At 37.0% G+C, this 19,453-nt stretch overlaps 1 protein-coding gene across 5 annotated transcripts in view; it reads left to right on the forward strand.

The window, feature by feature from the left end:
• Positions 1 to 19,453, forward strand: part of FER (FER tyrosine kinase) — a 460,210-nt gene that overhangs the window by 80,044 nt on the left and 360,713 nt on the right. For all 5 annotated transcript variants that reach the window (XM_066381979.1, XM_066381978.1, XM_066381980.1 and 2 more), the window contains 2 exons: positions 5,279 to 5,452; positions 17,825 to 17,924. In XM_066381979.1, coding sequence (XP_066238076.1) covers positions 5,279 to 5,452; positions 17,825 to 17,924 — 274 coding nt within the window. The remainder of the gene's footprint in view (positions 1 to 5,278; positions 5,453 to 17,824; positions 17,925 to 19,453) is intronic.

The raw sequence follows: 19,453 nt of genomic DNA on the forward strand, positions 1-19,453 counted from the left end.
GCCTGAGCTTTGCAGGGCGAGTCCACTGGGAGTCTGGAGGGTAAGGCTACAAGATTTCCCATGACGGAGAGGTGGTGGTCAGGTTCATGGGAGGGTGAGGTAATGGCCCCTGACCTGTCGCACAGACCTCACTCAGCGCTTCCTAGATTCTTCCCAGGCCTTCCTGAGAGCTGGAGCAGATAGGGCAGGGCCACTGGGAGTCTGGAGGGTGGGGCTAGTGATCTGTGTGAGAGGGATGCTCTGACTAGGCTCATGGGAAAGTGAAGGCAATGGCTCCAATTCCAGTGCCACACAACTCAGTCATTGATCCCCCCTGAATCTGCCCTTACTTCTACATTCAGGGCCCAGGCAGCCGACTGCTGCAGGGAGTGAACTCCATAGGATGGAGCAATAGGGAGTCTGCAGGTTCGGCTCTTGCATTTTCCCAGGCTGATGCTCTATGGAGGGGAGTGTTCTACCCACTAAAGATGGCATCTGTGGTGTGGGAGAGGGGCTCAGCACAGGCACCCTGGCCACTGTCGCTTTATCACCTCTTTTCCTGGAGCCACAAAGCCTAGTCTGTGCTTGTATGACTTTAGTTCATTCTATCCCTTCTGCTGGTGCCCAGGGCGAGTGTTTGCGATTAAGATTTTGTGCACTGGAGGGTCATTGGGGTCTCCAGCAGATTCCTGTTTTTCCCTGGGGAATCCCTGCCAGTTTTCACAGCTAAATATTATATGGGTGCATCAACCCATGTTTTAATTGGATTGTTTGTTTTTTGGTGGTAAAGTTGTATGAGTTTTTTATACCACTCTGAATGTACCTGATCTTGTCTGAGCCATTTATAAATTTTGAATATTATTAGGTGTTTTATTCATGAGTATCTTCTCTCATTCACTAGGTTGCCTTTTATTGATAGTGTTTTTTTGCTTGCAGAAGCTTTCAACTAGACATAGTCCCATTTGTTTGTTTGTTTAGTTTTCTTTGCTTAAGGAGATACATCAGAAAAAATATTATTAAGAGAAATATTAGAGAGTTTATTATGTATTTTCTAGAAGGATTTTTTACTTTAGGTAATACTCATGGTACAAAGTAGGTAGCTTAAAGGGAGTAGAAAGCTTTTGTCTGTGGTTCTCAGTTTCAAATTTAATGATTAGCACTAAATACAGGTTAATTAAAGATTACTATGTAATTTTTAACCAGTTTTCAGGCTATGCTCATCAGTTTACCGTATAAAGTTAATCTCAAAGTAATATTTAATACAAGGGTCTTTAGAGCCCCATACTTCTGTATCCCTCAAACATTTTAGGTTGTATCAGGTCTAGCACATTAAAGTAGATTTGGTTTGAATCTGAGCTTTTCAGTTTATTAGCTGTGTGACCTTGGCCAGAGTATTTCATCTCTTTGACACCATTTATAAGATGACAATATTTGCCTCAGAGTGTTCAGTGATAAGAGAAAGCTTGTGAGTGTCCAACACGTAGATAATGTTATAGTGGTGGAGCAGAGGGTCATCCAGACAAGCATGGTTGGCTTTAATAGGGGTGCCACTGGGGAGAAGTAATGGAAAATATTAGCTCTTCATTTTGGTTTTATGTTGCACAGGATGTGAGAGAAGAAAACAGTATTTTTTGACAGCTTTAGAGAAAGGGAGTGTCCTCAGTGTACAGTTTGGTTCATACCTTCAGAGAACAAATGCAGAGTTTTACCTTTTTTTTTTTTGCCCCAGCAGTGTATTTGAGGGGTTGTGGAAAAGATTATATAGAGCAGTAGCTGGAATCGTTGGTTGGACTGGGGGACGAAAGGGAGGGCTTTTGTTTTTTAAAGCAATGTTGAGTTGAAAGAGCCAATCAAGAAGATCTGGGGGATCAGGAAGTAGGAGATAACAGATCGACCAGCTTGTCTGGGACCTGGATGGGGAATGGGAACGGAACGCAGGAAGGTGGAGATCAGGAATATCACAGAATCTCAGAGGATGCAGGCAAACACCACCAGGATAGTAACTGTAAACTTACTGTTTTCTTTAAAAGTTCTAAATAGGCCAGCTTGGTATTACCAAAGATCCACTAGAGCTGGATCAGCAAGGGACTCTTCATGGACATGAGCTATAAATCTCAAGGAGTTTATGAGGATGAGAGTCAAGCGGGAAATATAATAGCTAAGTAGAGAAAAATCACAGGGTGTAGGAGCTGGAAGAAACTGCACAGGTCTTTCATTCAACCCCTAATTTTTGGTAGGAGAAACTGCTTAGGGTATGTGATTATGTGATTTGCTTCTGAAGGGCAAAGGTGACTGGCCAGTTAACTTCCTGAAGAACAGAAAGTATGGCCTTTGAGTCAAAGGAGAACTAAGCAGTTGAGGGGCACTGAGGCTAGGAAGCTGGAAGAAAAAGTATTGGGAAAGAAAAGGTAATGCAGGTTTTTTTTTCCTGGCTTGATCTGTGTTTAGATATTTAGACTATTTTTTTTAATAGCAATAGTAATATTGTTATAGTCATGTGGTTTCCGGAAATGACTCTTCTGAGACTGTGCCATGCCTGAGCTAATGCAGCTCAGCATATTTGGTGCCAGATTTTAGAACCCAGTTATTGACTTTGATTATTTTAATTCTATTTTATTTTAAAAGTATTAATTCAACAGTCTTTTTGTCTGTAGAGTATTTTTATTCAGGATCCATTTTGGTTATTATGTTAGTGTTTAATAATCTTAGAAGTTATAGTACTTGAAATAACAGGGGTTACAAATTTCAACCCCTTCATTGGTAGAAAGGCTTTAATTACATTGAAAGATGACCCATGTCTCTCTGACTCACCCTGTATCCTCCGTCATTTGATTCTTTAAAAAGTTACACCAGATGAGAACATAGCTGTAGTTTCGGATATTGCGACATGAAGTAGGCAGGGAAGGAGACTAGTGAATTCCTACTGCATTTACAGGGGAAGAAATTTTAAATTTTATTAGAAAAAATAAGGTATCCAGGAATTCATTGAAATGAGTTATAGAATTGATGGGGTTTTATATATGTAACTAGTTTATAAACATTACTATATTATTTGACTGTCCAAAGGCTATTTGACTTAGATATGGTACTGATTGTGTTTTATTTGTTTTTTGTTTTTTCACAGTTCTTGTGCTTGGGTAGATTGACTTTCTTGAATCTGTGGGTTGTAGTTTTCAAGTTTTGAGTATTTTCAGTCATTTTTTTCAAATACTTTTTCTATCCCACCCCCTCTGTCTCCTTCAAAGTTTCTAATTACAAGCATGCCTCTTTTTATTGTGCTTTGCTTTATTGCAGTTTACAGATATGGAATTGCGTTTTTTACAAAAGAAGTGGGTGAATTTGTGGTAGACTTGAGAGGGATAATCAGAGACTTGCTGATGGATTGTTCATGGGGAATGGTGGCCAGAGTTTCTAAGGGGAAGAGACTTTTTTTAGGAAGAGAGGAAGTGTTTATTAGCAATATTTAGAGGCTGGAGTAGGATAGAGCCAGGTTTTTGCTAAAGCCATATGAAAAGTTCTGCTAGAAGTATAAAGAATTTTCTAATCATAGACCAGCAGTTCTTGAGGTTACAGGATGCTATAGATAGTGTCCTGGGTCAGATTAGGGGTTGACAGGGTGATAATATATACCTTGGAGGTTTAGACTTCCTGCAGTGACTGCTGTGAACAGGTGTGCCCTTCTGGGAGGAAGAGGGCAGTCTGAACTAGTTCTGTGTGCTCTTTAATGCTGGCTTCCAAAAAAGCTTCTTCCCTATACTGCAACTTCTACGTAGAATCACAAACATTTATTGCTGCAAAGCACTTAGATTATTTATATTTTGAAGATAGAGAAAGAACTGGTTCCTCTCACTTTTTTCCCTTCTTGTTATTTGTAGCCTTAACGTTATTCCCATGCTATCTAATGTTTTCCCATTGTAATTTTTAGAATGAACGTATCAAATGAAAAAGGTAAAGCTACAAGAGTTATTAAGGCCATTTAGTTTATATTTTTAATCCATTTTATGTAGTTTTAAAAATTGATTTCTTTGTTAAAATTTAGGTGTTTATTGCAAAGTTCCACTAGTTTTAAATTGCTTTGTGTTATCAAGAATGTGTTAATAGTACTAAGATTTTCGAATTTGAAAGTAAATGTGATGTGTTCATAGGCCACATGTCTTCTTCCATGTTCATAATAGTATAGAACGAACTAAAATGACTCCCCTTCCTCAACAAGGTTTATAAATTTTTTTATTTTGAGAAATGTATATGGCAGTGTATTAAAAGCAAGCTTACCCACTCAGACCTTGGAGAGTTTTGAATGTGACTAAGAACTTGCTTTCTTTAGACTATAATTTTGATTTAGCATTATATTAGAATATTAACAGATAGATAATAATTTTGTTTATTCACAGATCAAAATTATTAGAGTAGAACAATTAGTTTTGTAAGTATCTGAAGCCATATCTTGCTCATTTTTGTATCTTTAAACAAGGATCTTCCTTGACTGTGGTAAGTCTCCAGTAATTTTTTCTGAACAGAATTATGAAGAGCGCTTCTCTGTTACTTTTTTCAGTATTTTTTAGTTAGAAAATCTAATAACAAATGACTGTTTTATTTTGTTTCGTTTTGTTTTCATCAGTATCCATATGCCCACTTGTCGAAACCTACTATTTTGTGTCTCTGCTATGGAGATAATAGTCTATGTTAGAAAAACCATAAGAAACTAATGGTATTTATTAACAAAAGAAAATGACTATAGCTAGGAGTCCAGAGAATGCCTATATTTAAGATAGAAGCAGCAAAGAAGAGCAGGTAGAAAAACTGAGAAAGCATTGTTAGGAAGGGAGGAAGATAAGTAGGCTCTGGGAAGATAAAAACTCATGCAAGCCCAAATAGAAGAGTGTGAGGAATCCGCAGGATCAGATGCCAGAGAGTCAAGTTTAGAACGCAGATGGGAAAATTCTTTTGTTAGGAAATGGTGACTTTACTGAAGAATTAGAATGGTGTGAGCAGAAACAATATATCACTGTGTTGAAAAACAAGAACACTGCAAGTGTGGATTCTTCTAGTCCTTCAATCCCTTTCCTAGTGTTCTGCTTAGTCTCTAATTACTTACTTTTGAAACATCGTACTTGAAGTTGAAGATGTTAAATATGAACTGTTCATAGTTTATTGCACAATTGCTGGAAACCTGCCATTTTTATATTCATGTAATTATTTTTGTAAAACTAAATACGTATTTAAATTTCTTAAACACTTAAGGCACAGCTAAATGCAAACTTCTAATACAAAGCTATTTTTCCCTTTATGTTTTTAAAAGTCATGGCTACTTATGATTCACCAGACAGAACAACTCAGTAGGATTATGAAGACACATGCAGAGGACCTAAATTCTGGACCCTTACACAGGCTCACCATGATGATCAAAGACAAGCAGCAGGTGAAGAAAAGTTATATAAGCGTTCATCAGCAGATAGAGGCAGAGATGATCAAGGTTTGTCTTTCCATTCTCAAATTTTTCTTTAGCTGATTTTTAAATTCACTGAACTGTTTTGTTCTGTTTGACTTTCAAAACTTGTTTGCACCATATTTCCTGACACAAAATGTTTTGATGTCTCTAATAAGTAATAGCTTATTTTTAAATATAAAACACTGACTATAAAATATATTTACTTTATGTACTGTTACAAAAGAAAAAAATACTGTCAATTAAACTATGATACAATACATTTTTTATCAATTAGATAATTTTTATTTTTAAATTTTTATTTTTAAATTTTATTTATTGATTTTAGAGAGAGAAGAAGGGGGAAGAGAGAGAAAGAGAGAAAGAAAGAGAAAGAGAAAGAGGAACAATGATCTGTTCCTGTATGTAAACTGACCGGGGATTGAACTGCCAACCTTTGTGCTTGGACCAAGAACTTTTATTTTTTTACTTATTGAAATGGCTATTTTAGGCTTAAAAAAATTTGTAATACTCTGTATAATGTAAAAATGAAAATATAAGCAAAATAGGCCCTGGCCGGTTGGCTCAGTGATAGAGTGTTGGCCCAGCGTGTGGAAGTCCCAGGCTCGATTCCCGGCCAGGGCACATAGGAGAAGCCCCCATCTGCTTCTCCACCCTTTTCCCTCTCCTTCCTCTCTGCATGTTCAGAGTATGACTCTTCTGTATAACTTTTACAGTGGTTTAGATTATAAAAATTTGCAAATGTACAAAGAAAGGAGAGAATATTAAAATGAACTTCCATCTATACCTTCATCTACATAGTAAATGTGTTTTTTTTTTCCATCTATAGTACTCTCACCTACTCTTTCTTCAGTGCTGGATCATTGTAAAGGAAATAAGGAAATTCTATATTTTATTCATAATTATTTTAGTATATATTGTGAACTTATGTACTATTTTTAATAAAACACAATTATATTATTATTAATCTATATAAAGATAACAATAATTTCTAATATTATTTAATATCCTGACTGTTTAAATGATTGTTGTTTAAATACTTTTTATAGTATGGCACTTGAATCAGGATCCAAACATGGTCCATTTACCTTACATTTGAATAATTCTCCATAATGTAGGTTGCTCTCCCTCCTTTAAAATTTTTTTTTAATTGATAGATTTTAGAGAGAGAGAGAGAGAAGCATTCATTTGTGGTCCTACTTAGCTGTGCACCCATTGGTTGCTTCCTGCATGTGCCCTGACTGGGTATCAAACCCTCAACCTTGGTGTTTTGGGACAACACTCTTAAGTCTAAAGGACTGAGCTAACCAACCAGGGCGGTCCTTATTTCTCTTTAAAATGCAATTTATTTTTGGAAAAAGTGGGTAATTTGCTCTATAGGATTGAATTTTCTTTATTTTGAATTTTGTTGTTAGCATGTTGTGATATGATTTTTCTTTTTTATTATGAAATTAAATTTAATGAGGTGACTGATCAATGGGAGTACATAGATTTTAGGTGAACACCTCTATAGCATTTGAACTATTGATTGTGTTGTGTGCTCATCACCCAAAGTCAAATCATTTTCTGTCACCGTATATATATTTGTCCCTCTTTGCTCCCCTTCCCCCGTAACCACTTCGCTTTCAGCAGTGTCCATGTGATTTCACATTTCCTTCTCCTCCACTTCTGCTGTAACTGGAAGTTAGAGCTAGAGGCTTGATAAGATTCTTGCTGTTTATTTTGGGCAAGTATGCATGATAGGTGTTGGTATAGACTTCTTATTTTATATTGGAAGTTAGATAATGTGTCTGCTTGTTTATATTTTTGTGATATTTTTGTGATATTAAACTTGACTGATAGGTTCTGTTTTTGCCAGCCTGATCAGTCTATTAATAAAGTTTCTTTTAGCTTTTCATATAATCATTTTATAAACAATTGATGTTCACTGCTTAATCTATTATTTCAGTGGAGGTTGTAAAATGGCAAGATTTTCTCATATCATTTCTAAGGCAATTGTTAGCAGGAATATTTCAATAAAGAATTTCTCTAACCCTGGTTGGGTGGCTCAGTGGGTAAATAAAATCTGATCCCAGAGTGCTGAGGTCACAGGTCTGATTCCCAGTTAGGGCACATATAAGAAGCCATCATTGAATACTCAACTAAATGGAACAACTCAGTGGAACAGTGAGTTGATGCTTCTCTCTCTCCTCTCTTTCTTTCTCTCAAATCAATGGAAAAATTTTTAAAAATTAAAATTTTTTTTGAAATTTAAGAATTTCTCTAGACCAACTATTTAGTTACACTGAGGCATAATTTATATAGGGAAGGTAGGATAAATGCTTGTTTTTGCTATTAATTTGCTAGTTTGCAGAATAATGGATTGGTTCTTTAGCAATTTCAAAAGTTTAGACTTCCAATTTCTAGTCCATCACGTAAAAAGTTTGGAAGTTGCCGTTTTATTCAAACAACAAGTAAAAGGCTAAAAAAATTGAAAAATAAACTATTCTTCTTAGGTTAATAAGAGAAGTGAAGTCACAGGGCCATTGGCTGTCACTAAAATTAGGAAGACTGACAAACTAATATAAGGAATCACTACTTATCAGGGCTGATCATTTTTTGGAACCAGTTCTGGGTGCAGAAAACCTGAATGGTAACTGATAATTTCTGAAGGCTCAGTGTGGATAACTCTGTCAGTTAAGAACTTCAGGAGGACCCAGTCTGAGGGCCCCCCACACTTTTGTGAATTTTATCTCCTGGGTCTCTACTAGGTTCTCACTGTGAACACTGGAGAAAAGTTTCATGGTCCTGGCAGGGAGAGAGGAAAAGGAAGCATTTTGCCATAAACCAGTATATTTTGTTCTCCTTAGCAAGGTTTGCCTTCAGAAGAAACTGTTAACCAGAGCCTAACAGCCTGGGGGAAGGGAAGTATGCAGCTTTGGCCCATTCAAGCTACCAGTCCTATGTAATGGAGGTTGGGGACTGAGAAGCACATGTAATGTTCACAGTCCGGAGTCACAGGCTTATTAAAAGACTGAAACCTAGTCATTGGACTATAAAAAGCTTTTCTTCCCCTGCCAACTAATCACCACATGAGTAAAGGCCTATTTACATTAGTTCTTTTTTACTCAAACCATCATGCCTGTCAATTAAGAAAAAATGGTAACCAAAAGACAAAACCATAGTTGGAAGAGACAGAGTAAGCATCAAAACCAGATATGGTAGGGATGTTGGAATTATTACACTGGGAATTTAAAACTGTCTTTTTGTTTCATATGTTTAGGGCTCTAATGGATAGATAGCATGCAACAACAGATAGGCAATGTAAGCAGAGAGATGAAAATCCTGAGAAAGAAGCAAAGTGAAATGTTAGAGATCAAATACACTGCAGTAAATGTGAAGAATGCCTTTGGTGGGCTTATTAGGAGGCTGGACACACTGAACAAAGAATCTCTGAACTCGAGAATATATCAGTAGAAATCTCCAAAACAGAAAAGCAAAGAGAACAAAGACTGAAAATAAATGAACAGCATGTTAAAGAACTGTAGGACTGCTACAAAAGGTGTTACACATGTGAGAATTCCAGCAGGATAAGAAAGAGAAAGGAACAGAAGAAAAATTAGAAACAGTAAAGATTGAACATTCTTTCAAATTAATGTCAGGTACCAAATGATAGATCCAAGAATGCCAGAGAAAATCAAACAGAGTAAATGACCAAAACAAAACAAAACAAAACAAAACAAAAAACCCAAAAACCCAAAATAAAAACCATACGTAGGCATTTTGATTTGAAACTACAGAAAGTAAAAGATAAAGAAAAAATCCTGTAGGAAGCTAGATTAAAAATCATCTTACCTATAGAAGAACAAATATAAGTATTACATCTGACTTCTCAGAAGTCATGCAAACAAGGAGAAAGAGGAATGAAATACCTAAAGTGTTGAGAAAAAAATCCCACCAGCCTAAAATTCTATACACTGTAAAATTCTCCTTCAAAGATGAAGGAGAAATACTTTCTCAGACAATCAAAATTTGAGGGACAGCGGTCATAACTAAGATACACATAAAAAAAGGAAAAGCATCAGAGGAGGAATCAGTGAAGATAAACACTTCTATTTTTCTCATTCTTAATTGATTTAACTGATAACAGTTTGTTGAAAATAATAATAGTGGCCCTGGCCGGCTGGCTCAGTGGTAGAATGTCAGCCCGGCATGTGGAAATCCTGGGTTTGATTCCCGGCCAGGGCACACAGAAGAAGCACCCATCTGCTTTGCCACCCTTCCCCCTCTCCTTCCTCTCTGTCTCTCTCTTCCCCTCCTACAGCCAAGGCTCCATTGGAGCAAAGTTGGCCTGGGCGCCGAGGATGGCTCCATGGCCTCTGCCTCAGGTGCTAGAATGGCTCCTGTTGCAACAGAGCAACAGATGGGCAGATATCACCCCTTAGTGGGCTTGCTGGGTGGATCCCGGTTGGGCACATGGGAGAGACTGTCTCTTTGCCTTCCCACTTCTCACTTCAGAAAAATACAAAAAGAAAAGAAAATAATAATAGCAACAATGTAGTCAAGAAAGTGCATTCATATGTATGTCTGTGTGTGTGGTGTGTGTGTGTATATATATATACACACACATACACACATATGTATATATGTTTATGTAATCTTATATATAAGTAAAATTAAATGACAGCAATGATACAAGGAACGGGAAGGAATAATTAAGATCATTTTGTTACTGCAAGGATAATGTTATTTGAAAGTGGACTTGGATTTGTTATACACGCATATTGTTATCTCTAGGATAACCACTAAAAAATGTAAAAAAAAAAAAAGTATAACTGATATGCTAACAAATGAGAGAGAATGGAATCATAAAATACTCAAAACCAGAAATGACATGATAAGGGTGGAAGACAATAAAAGCATCAGATAACAAGGGTAAGAAATAAGAAACTAACAAATATGGTAGATATTAACCCAGATTTATCAATAATTACTCTGAAGGTTAGTGGTTCAAATGAACCAATGAAATGACAGACATTGTCAGAGTGGATCAAAACAACAAGACCCAAATACATGTTTTTTATAAGAAGCCCACTTTAAATCTACAGACACACATGAATTAATTCTAAAAGGATAAAGATACAGCATGCTAACAACAGTCAAAGGAAAGCAGGAGTGGCCGTATTAATTCCAGATGGAGAAGTCTTCAAAGGAAGGAGATTTATTAGAAATAAGGAAGGAAATTACACAATGATAAAGTAGTTCGTTTTCCAAGAAGACGCTAATTCTTAACGTATATGTGTCTAACAATACAGTATTAAAATACTGATAGAACTACAAACACTATTAGAATTGTAAGGAGAAATAGGTGAGTTCTCTATTACAGTTGGAAACTTCAATACCCTTCTGTGAGAAAAGACTCAGCAGGGAGAAAATCAGCGAAGACATACCATTATTAATCAACTAGAGACAGTGTACATCTATGGATTATTTCATGCAAGAAGAGCCAAGTACACATTCTTTTCAAGCTGACATCGAAGGTTCAACAAGATAGACCACATTCTAGACCATAAATCATATCTTAATAAATTTAAAAGAAATCAAACAATGTCAGCTCTGTGACCACAATGGAATTAAACTAGAAATCAGTAACAGAAAGATAGCTGGAAAATTCCTAAATACTTGGAGGTTAAACGACATACTTGTAAAAAACACATGGATCAAAGAAAAAAATCTTAAGAGAAATTAAAAAATATTTTTTATTAAATGAAAATGAAAAAGAAAACAAAACTTATCCAAATTTGTGGCACTCAGAAACAGTGCTGGCAGAAATGTATAGCATTGAATGCATATATTAGAAAAGAAGAAAGATATAAAATCATTCAGCTAATATTCCACCTTAGGACACTAGAAAAAGAAGACCAAATTGAATCATCAGTAAGCAGAAGAAAAGAAATAATAAAAATTAGAGTGGAAATCTGTGACAGTGAAAATAGGAAATCAGATAAAACTCAACAAAACCTAAAATTGGTTGTTTGAAAAGATCAAGAAAATCAGTAAGTCTCTAGCTAGGCTAACAAAAGCACAGTACAGCACAGGTTACTAATATCAGAAGTGAAAGTGAGCATACCTTATGCCTTATGCCTGCAGATTAGATAATGTAGAGAAATAGGCCAATTCATTTAAGGACACATCTGTTAAACTCACATGAGAAGAAATAGACAATCTGAATAGGCAAATATCTGATAATATAATTGAATCAAAATTAAAAACCTTCCAAAATGTGAAGTACTAAGCTCAAATGAGCTCACTGGTTAATTCTATTAAAGAAATTATACCAATTTTCTATACACTCTTTGAGAAAATATAAAGAGAAAAGTCCTAATTTATTCTCTTATGCCAGCATTACCCTAATACCAAAACCAGATCGGATATTAGAAAAAAAAGAAAACTACAGGCTCATATTTCTCATAACCATAGATGCAAAAATCCTTAGCTATTAGGAAATCAAGTCTAACAATATATCATGGCCAATTGGGTTGTATTTCAGGTATGTGGTTTATTCAACATTTGAAAAGCAATTAATGGAAACCATCACATAAATAGATTAAAAAAGGAAAAATCAGACAATTATATGAATAGATGCAGAAAAAGCATTGGACAAAATCTAACTCATGATAAAGATTCTTAGTAAACTTGATGAAAAATATCTACATCCTGACTGGTAGTGGTGCAGTAGATAGAGCATCAACCTGGAATGCTGAGGTTCCTGGTTCGAAACCTTGAGCTCACTCACTTAAGTGTGGGCTCGTTGGCTTGAGCACGGGATCATCAACATGATCTCAAGGTTGCTGGCTTTAGCCCAGAGGTTGCTGGCTTGAAGCCTGGGGTCGTTGGCTTGAGCCGTAGGTTGCTGGTTTGTGCAAGGGGTCAATGGCTTGGCTTGAGCCCCCCAGTCAAGGCACGTATGATAAGCAATCCGTGAACAACTAAAATGAAACAAGTACAGGTTAATGCTTTTCATCTCCCTCTACGTCCCTTCCAGTCTCTCTCTAAAAAAAGAATACCTACAAAAAATGGCACAGTGGATAAAGCATCAACCTAAATGCTGAAGTCACCAGTTAGAAACCCCGGGTTTACTCGGCAAAGCATATATGAGAAGCAACTACTATGAGTTGATGCTTCCTGCTCTTCCCCTCTCCCCTTCTCTCTATATCCTCTCTGAAAAAGAAAAATAAATGCTACAGCTGATATCATATTTAATAGTGAGAAATTCAAAGCTTTCTTATTAAGATCATGGCAAGGCAAGAATGTTCCTTCTTACCACTGCTTGTTAACATCATACTGGAAGTCATGGCTAATTCAGCAAGACAAGAAAAAGAAAAAGTATACAGAGTAGGAACAAAGAAATAAAGTTTTTTTTTGTTCACAGATGACAAGATTGTCTTTGTAGGAAATCCAATAGAATCAACAAAGAATCTCTTGGACCTAAGCATTATAGCAAGGTTGCAGGATACAGTGGTAACATACAAAAGTCAATTGCTTTCCTATAGACCAGCAAACACTGAACAAGTTGTTATGCAATTAGCAACAAAATATCATAAATTAGCATCCCCCAAAATGAAATACTTAGGTTTAAGTAAGTATAAATCTAACAAAGTAAGTACAAGACCTGTAGGACCAAATGATAGACCTGATGAGAGAATCAAAGAAGAAAGAAATCTGAACGATATCCTATGTTAATGGATGGGAAGATTTACTTTTGTCAAGATGTCAGATGTTATTTCCAACTCGTTCTACAGATTCAGCACAACCCCAATGAAAATCCCAGCAGGTTATGTTGTGGATATTGACAAACTGATTCTAAAGTTTATATGGACAAACAAAAGGCCCAGAAGAGCCAGTAGGATATTGAAGGAGAACAAAGTCAGAGGACTGATATTATTTTGTAACCTAATTTCAAGACTTACTATAAACACACAGTAATCAAGATAGTGTAGATTTTGCATGAGACAATAGACAAATAGATCAATGGAACAAATAGCCCAGAAATAGATCCACATAAATATAGTCATGGATCTTTGATAAAGGGGCAAAGTCAGCATCAGAAAAAAAATTATTTAAAAAAAAGATGCTGGACATCCATCTATATGCAAAATGAATCTAGACACAGATCTTATATGCTTTATGAAAATGAACTCGAAGTGTATCATGGATCTAAATATAAAACATAAAATGATAAAATGCCTGGAAAATAACATAGGAGCAAACCTAGATGATTTTGGTATGGTGATGACTTTTTAGACAGAACATAATGACATAATCCATTAAATAAATAATTGATAAGTAAACTTCATCAAAATTAAAAACTTACAAAAGACAGTGTCAAGAAAACGAAAAGATAAGCCATAGACTGGAGAAGCTATTTGCAAAAAACTCTCAATCTAAAATATACTTAGAAGTCCACTAAGAAAACAAATAACTTGATTAACAAATGGGCCAAAACCTTAACAGACACCTGACTAAAGAAAATATGCAGATGGCAAATAAGCACATGAAAAGATACTCCACAACATATGTCATCAGGGAAATGCAAATTATAATAACAGTGAGATACCGCAGCACACTTACATAAATAATCAAACTCCAGAACACTGACAACACTAAATGCTAGTGAGGATATGAATAACAGGAACAACCGTTCATTACTGGTGGGAATGCAAAATAGCACAGCCAATTTGGAAGACTGGCATTTCCTATAACAGTAAATATACTCTTGCGATAGGATTCAGCAATCATGCTCCTTGGTATTAACTCAAAGGAGTTGAAAACTTATGTCCACACAAAAACCCGTACACATGAATGTTAATAGCAGGTTTATATATTTTTATTTTTTTTTCATTTTTCCGAAGCTGGAAACGGGGAGGCAGTCAGACTCCCGCATGCGCCTGACCGGGATCCACCCAGCATGCCCACCAGGGGGCGATGCTCTGCCCCTCTGGGGCATCACTCTGTTGCATCCAGAGCCATTCTAGCGCCTGAGGCAGAGGCCACAGAGCCATCCTCAGCGCCCAGGCAATCTTTGCTCCAGTGGAGCCTTGGCTGCAGGAGGGGAAGAGAGAGACAGAGAGGAAGGAGAGGGGGAGGGGTGGAGAAGCAGATGGACGCTTCTCCTGTGTGCCCTGGCCGGGAATTGAACCCGGGACTTCTGCACACCAGGCCGATGCTCCACTGCTGAGCCAATCGGCCAGGGCTTTGATAATACCTAAACTTAGAAGCAACCAAGCCTGGCTTGTGGTGGCGCAGTGGATAAAGCGTCATCCTGGAATGTTGAAGTCGCTGGTTCGAAACCCTGGGCATGCCTGGTCAAGGCACATATACATAGTTGATGCTTCTTGCTCCTCCCCCCTCCTCTTCTCTCCCTCCCTCCCTCCCTCCCTCCCTCCCTCTTTCCCTCCCTCCCTCTTTCCCTCCCTCCTTTCTAAAATTCTAAAATGAATAAATAAAATATTTTTAAAAAATTAATAAAAAAAAGAAAAGAAAGCAACCAAGATTTCTTTTATTAGGTGAATGGATAAATAAACTGTGGTACATCTAGACAATCACATATTATTCAGCTTTCAAAAGAAATGAGCTACTGAGCCAAAAAAGCATGGAGGAATGTAAATGTATATTACTAAGTGGAAGAATCCAGTCTCAAAAGGCTAAATACCATTTGATTGTAAAACTCCTTGATGTTCTGGGGAAAGAAAAATTTTGATTGTTATAAAAATACCAGTGGTGCCCTGGCTGATTGGCTCAGTGGTAGAGCATTGGCCTGGCATGTGGATGTCCCGGGTTTGATTCTCAGTCAGGGCACATAGGACAAGTGCCCATCTGCTACTCCACCACTCCCCCTCTCACTTATCTCTCTATCTCTGTTTCTCTTTCTTCTCCTTCCCTCCTGCAGTCATGGGAACGAGTTGGCCCTGGGCACTGAGAGTGGCTCCATGGCCTCCGCCTCAGGTGCTAAAAATGGCTCCAGTTGCAACAGAGCAACACCCCAGATGGGCAGCACATTGCCTCCTGATGGGTTTGCTGGGTGGATCCCAGTCTGGGCACATGCAGAAGTCTGTCTCTGCCTCCCCTTCTCTCACTAAAAAAAAAAAGAAAAAAGAAAAAATACTAGCGGCGGTGCCAGGTGGGCACTTGAAATTTCAGAGGGCCTCACTTTGTAAAGTTTATGATTGTCTAACCACTATGCTGTATACCTGAAACTAATACAGAATAATACTGACTATAACCTATGGTTGAAAAATAAAATAAGATAAATATATCAATGGTTGTGAAGGGTGAGAGGGACGAAGAGATGGAACACAGAGGTATGATACTATAATGGTAGATCATGTCAGTATATGTTTGTTCAAACTCATAGAATGTACAACACCAAGAGTGAAACTTAATGATAATGATGTGTCATTTTATATGTTCATTACTTCTAATAAATGCTCTTTTGGGGGATGTTGCTAATGTGGGAGGCAATGTGTGTGAGGACTAGGAGGTATATGGGAAATGTCTAAACTTTATGCTCAATTTTGCTGTGAAAGTAAAACAGCTCTAAAAAATAAAGTTGATTTAAAAAAAGTTCACCAGTGAGTTAGTGCTTTTTTTAAACATTTTTTTGGAGATTTTATTCATTTTTAGAGAGAGAGAAAGGGGAGGAGCTGGAAGCATCAACTCCCATATGTGCCTTGACCGGGCAAGCCCTGGATTTTGAACTGGTGACCTCAGTATTCCAGCCCAATGTTTTACCCACTGTGCCACCATAGGTCAGGCTGAGTTAGTGCTTTTTAAAGGGAATGGTTTGAACTCATTTCTATCTCTCTTTCCCTCTCTTGCTATATATATATGTGTGTGTGTGTGTGTGTGTGTGTGTGTGTGTGTGTGTGTGTGTGTGTATCTGTGTTATAGTTGTTGACATTTCTGTTTATTTACACAATATCGTCCTTCATACTATTAAGACTGATAGTGATACAAAATTTGTTAGAAGTGGGCTCTGAGATTGTCTTCTAAGTTGCTTATGCCCCTTTTGCAAGTTTTTCATATTGCTGATTGAGTTTTCTCAGAAGCTGTAGCAGAAGCTTTTTTCAGACAACACCTAAGATTCTTAATTTTTCTCTCAAATGCTATTTAAACGCCTTTTATCAATAGAGTCAAGGACTTGCATTAGTCTAGTCCAGGGGTCGGGAACCTATGGCTTGCGAGCCAGATGTAGCTCTTTTGATGGCTGCATCTGACTCGCAGACAAATCTTTAATAAAAAAAAAATAGGTTAAAAATATAAAACATTCTCATGTACTACAATCCATTCATTTCCTACTGCTCATGTTTATGGTTGCGGGTGGCTGGAGCCAATCACAGCTGTCCTCCGGGACAACATCAAATTTTTATTGGATAATGCGTAACATACACGGGTCGTTGTATGGCTCTCATGGAATTACATTTTAAAATATGTGGTGTTCATGGCTCTCCCAGCCAAAAAAGGTTCCTGACCCCTGGTCTAGTCTTTCTGTAGAAATAATAATCAAGTTAATGCATGCATGTAGTGGCCACTTATGATTATTGCTTGCCAACAGTGATTATTAGATGTATCTTCTTTTCAGAGATGTTACAATGTCAAAAAAACACAACAATCCAGATCCTCACCAGTTGGCTCTGTGGTAGACCATTGGCCTGGAGTGTGGATTTTCCGGGTTCGATTCCTAGTCAGGATACACAGGAGAAGTGCCCATCTGCTTTTCAAACCCTCCCTCTCTCGCTTCTCTCTGTCTCTCTCTCTCTTCTCCTTTTGCAGCCATGGCTCGATTGGAGTGAGTTGTGTCTGACACTGAGGATAGCTCCATGGCCTCCATCTTAGGAGCTAAGAAGAGCTGGGTTGCTAAGCAATGGAGCAATACCCACAAGGGCAGAGCATCCCCCCTACTGGGCTTGCTGGGTGGATCCTGCTCCAGGTGCATGCGGGAGTCTGTCTCTCTGCCTCTCCTCTCACTGAATAAAAAAACCCCCAAAACTATTAGAACTGGTGAATTATGGCAACTCAGAGTTACTTTGTAAAATTAAGATAAATATTTAATTTAGCTCTTTTTATTAGAGAAAATATTTTTGTACACAGCAAATTTATTTATTGGTCTTTAAATTTTAGATGATTACAGCACTGTTTCTTCATTTGCTCTTTTTATAAAATGGGGTTTTTTTGGTATGCAGTTGAATTTATCACTGATTTTTAAAGTAATTTTTAATTATTTGTCTATTATTGTATATTAAAGAGTAACTCAGACCTATAAACAGTAAGATATACATGAATTAATCTTTTGGAATTTCAGTTTTTTTACCATGTAAATTTAAGTTAAACTTTTTTTCTTTCTGCATTTCTTTTCCACAGGTTACAAAGACAGAATTAGAGAAATTAAAATCCACCTATAGACAGTTAATAAAAGAAATGAATTCTGCAAAAGAGAAATATAAAGAAGCTTTAGCTAAAGGTATGGCAAAATTATGAAAAAAATGTTTATTTTAGTAATTTTTATTCTTATTATTTGAAAGTTATCTTTACAAATAGTAGAATGAGGCACTGGCTGGTTGGCTAAGCATTGGTCCAGCATTAAGAAGTCTCGTGTTTGATTCCCAGTCAGGGCACACAGGAGAAGTGACCATCTGCTTCTCCACCCTTCCCCCTCTCCTTTCTGTCTCTCTCACTCTTCCCCTCCCACAGCCAAGGCTCCATTGGAGCTAAGTTGGCCCGGGCACTGAGGATGGCTCCATGGCCTCCGCCTCAGGTGCTAGAATGGCTCTGGTTGCAACAGAGCAAAGCCCCAGATGGGCAGAGCATCACCCCCTGGTGAGCATGCTGGGTGGATCCTGGTTAGGTGCATATGGGACTCTGTCTTTCTGCCTCCCTGTTTCTCACTTCAGAAAAATACAAAAAAAAAAAAATAATAATAATAGTGGAATGATTCCACTGAGACCCATTCACTTAAAACAAAAAAACCTCAAAAGCAAAATAAACCAAAATAGACTAATTGTGCTTGACTTGTGGTGGCGCCGTGGATAAATTGTTAACCTGGAATGCTGAGGTCGCTGGTTCGAAACCCTGGGCTTGTCTGGTCAAGGCACATATGGAAGTTGATGCTTCCTGCTCCTCCCCTTCTTCTTCTTCTCTCTCTCTGTCTCCTCTCTAAAAATGAATTAAATAAAAAAAGTAGACTGAAATAATACCTTTTATAAAAAATGATACACACCATTTTTGAATAGCACATACTAAATGAAAATATGTAGCAGTTGTGTAATTGAATGCAAGTAGTGTTTAATGTTATTTTAAGCATCCGATTTTAGTGAATGCTAAATAAGAAAAATAAAGTTGCATTTATTTAGAAGCCTTTTTAATCCCCTTTTTACCTATAGTACTTAAAAGCCATTAAAATACAAGATAATTTTAAAACATTATTTTGCCTTTATAGCTTAATTTTATGTGTTTGTAGTATCCTAGACTTTTCATTAGGCAGTTTGGAAGTTAATGGAAAGAGAAACCTATGTTTTAAAGAGATTTACATTTATAGTCATGAAATGTAGATAAACAGTTTTTATATTTTGATTTTTTTAAATTATAAAAGTTGGAGTTTCAAACATTTCTTTCTTGCTAAAGATAAACCTTATTAGAAACTCTATTTTCTTTTGCCTCTTAATGTTACCTTTCTCTTTGTTAATGAATCTTTGTCTTTTTTGTGTGTATTAACTTATTTTTGTAGGTAAATGAAATAAACAGCTCCTACATTTGAATCTGTCTTGCACAATGACAACACTGCTCTTGTTATTCTCAGGAGACTAGAAGAGATAATGATGTAGATGTAGTTCTCCTTCCCTCCCTCCATTCCCTACTTCCTCCTCCCTTTCTCTCTCCCCATCCACCTTGCTTCTCCCTGCTGCTTTCACTTTTTTTCTTCTCTCTGTACCTCTTTTCCTTTTTTTCTCTCTCTCACGCTTTCTCTTCTCCCCATTTTTCCTCCAACATCTA

Source organism: Saccopteryx leptura, chromosome 4 (assembly GCF_036850995.1).
Source record: "Saccopteryx leptura isolate mSacLep1 chromosome 4, mSacLep1_pri_phased_curated, whole genome shotgun sequence".
Classification (NCBI taxonomy): Eukaryota; Metazoa; Chordata; class Mammalia; order Chiroptera; family Emballonuridae; genus Saccopteryx; species Saccopteryx leptura.